At 41.6% G+C, this 10,720-nt stretch overlaps 1 protein-coding gene across 2 annotated transcripts in view; it reads left to right on the forward strand.

Annotated features, from left to right (window-relative positions):
* The window catches only part of MEP1A (meprin A subunit alpha), a 46,620-nt gene extending 37,919 nt beyond the window's left edge, over positions 1-8,701 (forward strand). The window contains exons 11-14 of one of the 2 annotated variants that reach the window (XM_055263690.2): positions 1,968-2,432; positions 3,444-3,617; positions 4,113-4,413; positions 7,902-8,701. In XM_055263690.2, coding sequence (XP_055119665.2) covers positions 1,968-2,432; positions 3,444-3,617; positions 4,113-4,413; positions 7,902-8,058 — 1,097 coding nt within the window. In that variant the 3' untranslated portion in view covers positions 8,059-8,701. The remainder of the gene's footprint in view (positions 1-1,967; positions 2,433-3,443; positions 3,618-4,112; positions 4,414-7,901) is intronic. The other variant, XM_055263689.2, reaches the window with a different exon arrangement.
* The last annotated feature ends 2,019 nt before the right edge of the window (positions 8,702-10,720 follow it).

The following is a 10,720-nucleotide window of genomic DNA, read 5'->3' on the forward strand; positions in this document are numbered from 1 at the left end:
AGTATGCCTGTATACGTTCCCTGGGAACACTGTATGAATGGGTTTTTTAAGTAGTCTGTTCTGATACTCGTTTGTTAATGAAACTTTTCAAAAAGGTTAGTTGAATATCACTTAGTGTTGTTTATGTGATATTCAACTTAAGACAGTTGCAACCAATTTGAATAGCTTTTAAGTTTTGCAAAATGTATATTTTGACCAAAACACTTACACACAAAATGTGTCCATATGCATATCTGTATATAATATATGTTACATACATAATGCTTACATACAAACTTACATGAAAAATGTTTGCATACAACTATGTGTATGTACACACACATGCACACACACACGGGTTTTTACTGAGTCCAGGACTTCCTTAGAGATGACAATTCTGAACTAACAGGGATTAAATTTGTCTCAAACAATCTTAGTAGCATTATTGCCTGACTGATTTAGGGCGGCCCCGTGGAAGCATGTAAACGAAACCGTCTTAATAATTTCATAGATGAATCTCTGCCTATATGGTATAGCCTCTTGGGTCTCCTTCCCAGTGCCAAATTCCCCCATCTCAGCCTCATTTTGACATCTTATATTAAGAAAAAACAAAGCAGGTACTCATCAGCAAGAACGGAATCCTGTTCTCTTGACAGAATTCCCATGATCTATAACCTGCTGGATAAATAGTTCAAATCCTATATTTCTGTTCCTATTCCTAGACTTTCTGGCACCTATTGCCCTTCAAGGCCATGTGTCTTCCACTAAGCTGCCGTGCTTTCCCCAGGAGATGGCAGCTGCATAGATTTGTATGTTACAGAGGTGGTCGTGTGCCTTCTCTACCTCTCTCCTGTGTTCCCATGTAACCTAACCACACAGGCCATAATCAGCTCCACCCTGAGAAACAGAACATTGTTAGACCCATCCCTTGAAGTTGTCCTTAGAGAGAATGGCCTGAAAACAAAGGGAGATTAAAAGTCTTCTCCTTTTCGGGGAAAGTATAGTTCTGTAAGCAGATTTCGGGTTAAAAGACACAGAAGAAGGAAAAGACACTCATCTGTAGGAACTCAGTTTAGCCAACATGACTTCCACTTGGAAGCATTTTTCCTGTCCTCTTCAAGCCCAGCTCTAGGGAATATCCTGTGCAAAAATATCAGTGTAGGCTCATCTCTTTGCGGAATTGAGTTGCTGTGCTTTCGCAGTTTCCTCTCTCCAGTACCCCCAAGCTCCTGTCTGGCATCTTATGCTGTTCAACCCAGGATCCTATGTTCTAGAACAGGCTTCACACCATCTTTCCTCAGCTCTTAATTCAAAAGTCCCACTTCTAGTTCATGCTCAGAGAAAAAGCAAGTAGACCTAATCTTTATTAGAACGTGAATTTCTGGACAATAGTACTCTCTTTGGCTTACTTCGCTCCCCTGCATGGTGGACTTTCAGATAATATAAGGAAGAGAAAAAAGTCTAGATGTTGGAGAGGGAGTCAGTTTCAGGTAGGGAAGATGCAGTCAGTCCTACAGGTTATTATCTGCTCTTCAGCGTTCCTTATATCTCTCTGGCAACAAGTGACAGGTCGGACCATATGGAGTTACTATTTTTTGACTTTTGGCTTAGAAAATGGCTATTTTATACGATTCAGCCTAACATTTGGGTATTCATTGCTAACATTAGGGGTTACAGTTGAACCAGCCAACCCAGGAGGAAATCCAGAACCTGGATTCTTATACTGGTAGTGGAAAACAAATTCATGGTTAAGATTTGAATGTGAATTTTAAAATAAATCATAGTATTTTAAAAAACCATTTTTCCTTATTAGATATGTAACTTTGGAAAAGTTACTCAACCAGTTTATAATAGTACCTATTTTATAGGGCTGTTGTGAGGATTTAATGAGATCATTTATGGAAAGCACATGGCACTGTGCCAAACTCATAGTAAGTACTCATTAAGTGTTGGCCACAATTCTCATCAGCCTTGTCCTCTGTCCTCAGGAGATGATGACCATAATTGGAAAATTGCCCATGTGGTGCTCAAAGAGGAACAGAAGTTTCGCTACCTTTTCCAGGGCACAAAAGGCAATCCTCAGAACTCAACTGGGGGAATTTACCTGGATGACATCACTCTGACAGAAACCCCCTGCCCCACAGGGGTCTGGACAGTGCGGAATTTCTCCCAAGTCCTTGAGAACACCAGTGAAGGGGACAGGCTTCAGAGCCCTCGATTCTATAATTCAGAGGGATATGGTTTTGGGTTAACTTTATACCCAAATGGCAGAGAAAGCTCTGGCTACTTGAGACTTGCTTTTCACGTGTGCAGTGGGGAGAACGATGCTATCCTGGAGTGGCCGGTAGAAAACAGACAGGTGATAATTACCATCCTCGACCAGGAGCCTGATGTCCGGAACAGGATGTCCTCAAGCATGGTGTTCACCACCTCGAAGTTGCACACATCTCCAGGTGGGTGGTTTCAGCGTAAATAAGAACTGCCCCCTTGAACCAGAGAGGCCCACAGATGTGATTCTGTGGTGCAAGAAAGAGTAACGTTCTCCTCACATTGTCCGCTTGGGAATACCAATAACATAGGCGTGTTGGAGTTTCAAGTCAAGATTTTCATTGCCATCACATCCTCCTTCCCTTTCCTAAATTCACTCATCAGACATCTATTGAGGGCTTACCATGTGCCAAACTCAGTGCTAGGTACTTAGAATACAAGTGAATCAGGTGATCCCTGCCTCATTGAGCTCATTGTGATTGAGGAAACAGATACTGCTAATCATTTATCAAATACTTGGAACTTGCTAGGCTCTGTGCAGAGCTAATGTACTTACTCTTAAAATAGTACTCAATGTTACTATGTTCATGAAGTAAACTTACAACCGTAAAGAAATGGGCAAACTACATATATTTTTTTTTGAGATGGAGTCTCGCTCTGTTGGCCAGGCTGGAATGTAATGGTGCAATCTCGACTCACTGCAAACTCCACCTCCCAGGTTCAAGCAATTCTCCTGTCTCAGACTCCAGAGTAGAGACGGCGTTTCACCATGTTGCCCAGGCTGGTCTTGAACTCCTGAGCTCAGGCAATCCACCCACCTCGGCCTCCCAAAGTGCTAGGATTACAGGCGTGAGCCACTGCGCCTGGCATTAATTTTTTTTTCAAAAGAGAAGACCTAAGCCTTAGAAGAAAGAAGCTGTAGCTGTCCCTCTCTTTTCATTAAGAAAGTCACTCAGTAGCAGACAACTGATCACTCAGAGCTGTGATTCTCTGCCTCTCCCATCTTTCAATTCTGAATTGCAATTCTCCTGGAAAGAGTAAATAGCCTAATTTTTTTCCAACACGTTTTTTATTTTTATATTTATTTATTTATTTATTTATTTCTGATTCACAAAGCCCTGTATCCTCATTAAATACAAACTGGAAAGTGAAGTCTAAAGAGGTAATGTGATTTTATGTTACCTACAACTTTGCAGCGATAAATGACACCTGCATCTGGGACAGGCCGTCCAGGGTGGGAACCTACCATACGGACTGTAATTGTTTTAGAAGCATCGACATGGGCTGGAGTGGTTTCATCTCCCACCAAATGCTGAAAAGGAGGAGTTTCCTGAAAAATGATGACCTCATAATGTTTGTGGACTTTGAAGGTACTTTTGTTGGTCTTCCTGAGTAAATAATCCTATGCTCTTGGCACTCTACTGATTGTATCCTGATTTTAAAGCACACATGGAGGGTGGGGAAGGGGTTAAAAAAATGTGTTGTAGGAGAACCACATTTTATTCAATTGGTCAAGGACTCACATCTTTATTTTAACTGTCCTTGAAAGAAACTGAAATTTTAGTGTCATCTTTTTGATAATTTTATCAGAGGTAACAGTTTACTGATTTCAATTTAGCTTCCATCAGTCTATCCATGCTAACTTTATGCTTCGTTTTGCAAATTCAATAAATAAAAATGTGACTGGATTACTTTAAAATAAAAATAGCTAATACTGTGGGAATCAGCTGGATTCAAAGCCACTTTCCCATGTCACTAGGGGTGATGGGAGATAGAAGCCGGCTGGGGAACTTTCACCAGAAGTGGGAGTTAATTTAGTCAGTTACTAATCCTGGATCTTCCTCATGACCCTCTGTTTCCTGAAGATATCACCCACCTCAGCCAGACTGAAGTTCCCACTAAAGGCAAAAGACTGAGCCCCCAAGGCCTCATTCTTCAAGGCCAGGAGCAGCAGGTCTCCGAAGAAGGTTCGGGAAAGGCCGTGTTAGAGGAAGCCCTGCCTGTCAGCCTGAGCCAGGGGCAGCCCAGCCGACAGAAGCGGTCAGTGGAGAACACAGGCCCCCTGGAGGACCATAACTGGCCACAGTACTTCAGAGACCCATGTGACCCAAACCCTTGCCAAAATGACGGCATCTGTGTGAACGTGAAGGGGATGGCGAGCTGCAGGTAGGCTCTGTGGCTGGGGAGACAGGCAGGCCAGCAGACCCGGGCCGCGTGCATGCTTACTCCTGGTAAAGGCTCCTGTTTGCAGAGTAGGGCGAAGACTACCTCAGATGGTCAACTGAATGCGGTTTTCTTTGACTCTACAAAGGTGTGCCCTGGATTCATGGGCTTATGCTGCCAGGACAGAGGCGTCCCAGGTCACCTTGTCTCTCGACTTTCACCTCTTTTCCTCCTCTGGGGTATTGTCGGCAGCATCTTGGATGTTGTTGGAATTTCTAACTCTAACAACACCCAAGATGGCTTCTAGCCTAGGGACTTTCTACTCCGTGAGAGTGGGTCTCAAGACCCAGCTTAAATCTTTACTGACTACAGATGTTATTATTAGTTCCTAATGATTATTAGTTCTATAGTCTGTCATTTACACTGTACTATTATTACAATTATATTTTCAATAATAGTAGTAAGAACACCTGATATTTCTGACCCCTTGTTATGCATCATGTAGTCTCCTGAGCATCTTACACGCATGATCTAAATTCATTCTCACTGCCACCTGTGACATAAGGGCTCTCCTTATCCCCATTTAGTGTATCAAGAAGTTGAAGCTTAGAAAGATTAAGCAATTTATCTAAAATGTACCCAGATAGAAAATGCTGAAGCTGGGACTTGCATCTAGGTCTGTCTGGCAGCACAGTTTGCTATATTTAATAGTTCTTTTTATCATGTTTGCTTGCATAAAACCCTAAAAACTGTTTCACAAAAGGAGGTATGTGATGACAGAAACAACAGTTCCATTTGAACAGTAGCAGATGTAGGAGCTATTCTGCCTGCCCCAAAAATTTACATTTCTTCTGAGTTCTTTTTAGTCTCCTTATTTTTTCTTTTTGTAGCTTTTATTTTGAAATAATTTTAGACTTACAGATACAATGCGAAAATACTATAGAGGCTTTCTCTATACCATTCACCCAGCTTTCCCTAATGTTAGCATATTACACAAACCATAGTACAATTAGCATAGCCAAGAAATGAACATTGGTACAATGCTAGTAAATAAATTACAGGCCTTATTCAGCTCTTCCCAGTTTTCCCACTAATGTTCTTTTTCTATTTCAGGATCCAATTCTGGATCTCACGTTACATTTAGCTTTTATATCTCCTGTCTCCTAATCCCCTCCATTTTGGGACAATTCTTCAGTTCTTTCTTGTCTTTCATTACCTTGACACTTTCGAAGATTACTGGTCAGGGAATCTTTTTTTTTTTTTTTTGGTTCATCTTGTTCTCTCATGATTAGATTGAAGTTTCACATTTGTGGCAAGATTAGTAAAGATGTCCTATGCCTCCTGTCTGCATCACGTGAGCAGGTACATGATGCCTATACATGTCATTACTGGTGATGTCAACCTTCATTATCTGGCCAACAGCATGTCCACCAGGCCTCTCCACTGAAGAGTTGCTATTTCTCCCTCTGTAATTAATACGTATATTGGGAGAGATATTCCAAGACCATGGAGACATCCTGCTTTTCCTCAAATCCTCACACGCTAATTTCAGCATCTATTGACACATCCTGCTGCAATACTCACCACTGAGATCTTCTAATGTTGATTTCCTATGTCCTTCACATTCATGAATTAGAATTCTTCTGTAAAGAAGAATGGCCCCTTCACCCCGTTAATTCGTTTATGCGTCTTTTTATTTACATCACGAAGGAATCATAAACATTTATTTTCTTCAGTGGGCTCTGTTGCAATAATTTCATGATTTATTTTGTTGCTTCTATTGTCCCAGCTTTGGCCTTTGGGAGCTCTTCCAGGTTGGCTCCTGTGCTCTTTCAACATCAGATTTTATGAACACAGTGTTACTTTCTGGCACCATAGCATGCTCGAGGCTCATCTTTTATTTTTCCTGCCCCACCCGTAGAATCAATCACTCTTCCAAGAAGCCCTCTGGTTCCTTTTATTGGGAAAGGCCCATCTGTTTCTGGGCTCCAAAGCCATGGGTCTGCATATCTTTGCCTGACAGGCCCTTAGATGCCAGATTCCATTATGTGCCCCCAACAGGCTTCATCCTTCCCAGGCTAAGGGATGCCAGGGTTGCCACTTGTATGTCAGCCTCTACTCAGCCAAACTATTCCTCTCCTAGAAACCTGCAGCTGAGAGTTGGCAGAATAAGTTTTTCTAAGGTAACACTAGGGGATATCACTAAGTTGTGTTTAGAGGGGACTGGGTCAGAAAAAAATGAAATAAACTTGCTATTACTCACTGATTTCTAAGAAGTCAATTCTCAGGATAGAGGTGAGGCCTTGGAAGGTAAAATCATTCAGGATTAGTAAAAGAAAATGCCGACTTCTTCTTCTTTTTTTTTTCTTTTTTTTTTCTTTTTTTTTTTTTTTTTTGAGACAGAGTTTTGCTCTTGTCACCCAGGCTGGAGGGCAATGGCGCGATTTCAGCTCACTGCAACTTCCAGCTCCCGGGTTCAAGCAATTCTCCTGCCTCAGCCTCCCGAGTAGCTGGGATTACAGGTGCCCACCACCATGTCTGGCTATTTTTTTTTTTTTTTTTTTGGTATTTTTAGTAGAGACGAGACCATCTTGGCCAGGCTGGTTTCGCCATCTTGGCCAGGCTGGTCTCAAACTCCTGACCTCAGGTGATCCACCCGGCCTCCCAAAGTGCTGGTATTACAGGCGTGTGCCACCGTGCCCAGCCAGAAAATGCTGACTTCTGATTGTTTCACTCTGCCCTTTAGAATTCTGCTGAGTAGATCTTCTAGTGGGAATGTTTGAAACAAAGGCTGGAATTGTTACAAAGGTATGGATGAGACACTACCAGTTATATGCCTTGGTTATAAGATTAGTTATCTTTATACCAGACAACATTAAGAAAAAAACTAAGGGCTGGCCATTATGTGCTTACTCTGTGTCAAATACCTTGATAAGTACCGTGTCCTCATTATCTCATGTGAACTTCAGGGCAACCTTGTGAGATAGTGACAGTACACTAACCTTACAGCAACACTTTATTTGATATTATTTAGAAGTTTTCAAGCTACCACTGATGCTCTAAGTCAGACTGTATCTGGGGAATTTCCTTTGTAGCTTGTATTCTTAGCCAGTGTCAGGCAATGTATTCCTTTAAGTGTCTCAGACCTTCCTCCTGAATCCTTGGTGGCTGAGAATCCTGGATCTGGAGGCATACCTCTTGAGATTAGATTTCAAGTGTGAAACGCTTACTAACAATGTGACCTTGAGCAAATTATTTAACCTTCCTGTAAGATGAAGATGATGAGAATGGCCAAGTAATAGCCTCCACCTCAAAGGGTTGTTGCAGAGTTAAATTAGTTGGTTCATATACAGCACTTGAAATGGGACCAGGTACCATGTGGACCTGCTCAGTGAGTGTTTGCTGTTTTTATTGCTGTGGAGATGAGTGTTGCTAGGAGGCACCTGAGGCCTGGGTAGTTCCCACACTCCCTTCATGTCCTTTTCCCTCAGGTGCATCTCTGGACACGCTTTCTTCTACACGGGGGAGCGCTGTCAGGCCATGCAGGTGCACGGCAGCGTCCTGGGCATGGTGATCGGAGGCACGGCTGGCATGATCTTCTTGACCTTCTCCATCATCGCCATCCTTTCCCAAAGGCCAAGGAAGTGACCTGCCTGTTGGCATTGGCCAGACCACAGCAGCACCTCCTCCATGCAGGCCTTACCTTCCCATGGTCAGTGCAGTTTGGGGCAGCTTTTTTATCAGCCTTGCTTTGGATAGGACCTCCAAGGACTAAGGCCTCCAGCCCCATGTGTGACTCTTGTCATCTTTCTGCCCCACATAATTCTGTTACTTTGCTATGTGCTCCTAATGCATCTAATGTGTCCTGTGACAACACTCATCACACTTCATTGTAAATCACTTGTTTCATTGTCTTTCCTATAGACTGTAAGCTCCATGAGGGCAGGCACATGTTCTCATTGACCATGCTCGTCTCAGTGCCTAGATGCATGGCTGGCACATTGTGGGCACTCAACAATGGTTGAATGAATAAAACAATAAATCAATTAATAAGATATAGAAACTCTCGTTTATATTGCAGATTGAATATATATGATGAAATTCATATGTTGAATATGTTAGAATCAAATACTCATTTTTTCATTAGACACAGTAGTGTCATTACTCTTTTAAGATCTTGTTAAAGATTTCAAATAAAGGTACTTCTGGGCAGCCAGACTTCAGAGAATTTGCTTTCCTCTGAGATTCTAAGAGAAGGCCTTTAATAAATTTAATAAATATTGAGTTAGCACCTTCTTTGTATCTGGTATTTTATGTAAGCGTGGGTGTGCATGTGTCTGTTGAAGGGTGGGGGTGTTCAAAAGCTCTTCCCCAGATCTTTTAAGTTTAGTAGTATATTTTATAGCTATTTATGTACATTATCATTTTAACAAACTGAAGGTATCAGAGAACTTTAAAGAAGTATTTTTAGATATGCTTTCTTTCCATAGTTCCTAAGGAGATAAAATCTAGCTGGAGCAAGAAAGTTCCAAGATAGATCAAGTGAAAAAAAAGAAAAAAAAAAGCTAAAGTTTCTATACCCAATCAGCAATGAGTCAGCTCAGGAAGTTTAATAAACGAAAAGATTTTAAGGATTCCGAGTGGTCCTTTAAGTTATAAGGTTTCTTAAGTAGAGAATTTATGACAATTTTGTAGAGTTAAAATGCACTGGAAACAAAATGAGAGATTAACAAGAGTTTCTTTAATGCAAAGGTATGAGAACAATTTGTAGCAAGTGAAAACAGCACCCCTGAGGGCAATAACTCTCAAACTTGAGGTGCATCTGTATCCCAGGGAGGACTGATTAAAACACATTACAGGGCCCCACACCCAGAGTTTCTGGGTCAGTAGATCTAGGGTGGGATCTAAGAATGTGCATTCTTAAATGTGCCAGGATCTAACAAGATATAAGAATGTGCCAGAATCTAATACGTTTCCAGGCCATGCTGCTACTGCTACTGACTCCCCCACAACCCCCACCTCACAGACACCTTGAGAACCACTGCTCCAGTGGATAGAAAACAGGTCTGGAAGCCAAGCATCCTAGCTGCAGGCTTGGATTGCCCATCCAGCTAGCTGGGTAATTTTAGTAAGAAATCATTTAAGCCCTTGATCTTAGTTTACTAACTTGTCAAATGCAAATAATAGCTGACTATCTCCTTCCACATGACTTTACCACTTACAGAGTAGCAGCGTAATACAATGGGATAATGAATATGAACCTATCTTAGAGTTTAATATGTATGAAAATATTACTATTCAATGTTCAGACTAGATAGGAAGCTATCCTGTCACCAGCCCAGTTGTATTATCTCCAAAGACCAGATTGGAAAGGGATTCCAGCTTTGTTTCTCGCTGTGCTTCACAGTCCTGCAAACCCTCAACTAACCTCACAGTTAGGCCTAAAGAAAGCCATGCCCTTAACACTCTGCTCAGTAGCTGACCTCAGAAGTGAACTCTAGGCTTTGTTGCTGCTGCTGCTATTATTGTCCTTTTGTTTTATTAAAAGGAGCATGCTGTGGTCTGTCTCACATGGAAAGGCCCCAAGCCCAAACCAATCACAACATTTCTTTAATACATGAGTTTCTCTCTGGAGGAAGCAGAAGCTCAAATTTCAAAGATAACCTAGTATTTTCATCTTGTACTGCAAATTAAAACTGCTAGGTCAAAATAATGATAAGGAGGTACCAGAATGAAGGTAAAGCATTTTGATATTTATTTCTCTCTAGATTCTCAACCAGTACCATACCTACTATCTATGTTTATCACTTTTGGTGATTAATGGTCATCTCAGTTGATTGATTAATGATCTGGCTCACCGTAAATCTGACATGGTATTCAGCTTTTCTTTCAGCCCAAACCCTCAATCATTCCAGGAGGACTAGAAGATACTTTATTCTTTTAAGGTGTTGGGATGGTGATGGCAGAGTGGGCATGTAGGATGGGGAATGGGTAGAAATTAAGCATTTCATAATCTCTAGACAGTGTGGAATTCGGGATTTAGATGAGCAACATGAAAAATGTGGGAAATACTCCCTGAATCTGAGTGTCTTACTTCTTTAATCATACATAGTGGGAATAAGTCATAGTGGCTTGAAATTTTGAAAATTTCTCATGCTTCCCCCACCATATCCTTGATACATCCCCATCTGTATCCTTTCCTTCTGTGAACTGACCTGAGCCAATCTGGCCATTCACGAATGTCAGGTTATTTCAGTAATATCTGGAGCCTCTGATAATTAGAAGTGGATGGGAACTCTAACCCCCTCTC

The sequence above is a fragment of the Symphalangus syndactylus genome, chromosome 23 (genome assembly GCF_028878055.3).
Source record: "Symphalangus syndactylus isolate Jambi chromosome 23, NHGRI_mSymSyn1-v2.1_pri, whole genome shotgun sequence".
Classification (NCBI taxonomy): domain Eukaryota; kingdom Metazoa; phylum Chordata; class Mammalia; order Primates; family Hylobatidae; genus Symphalangus; species Symphalangus syndactylus.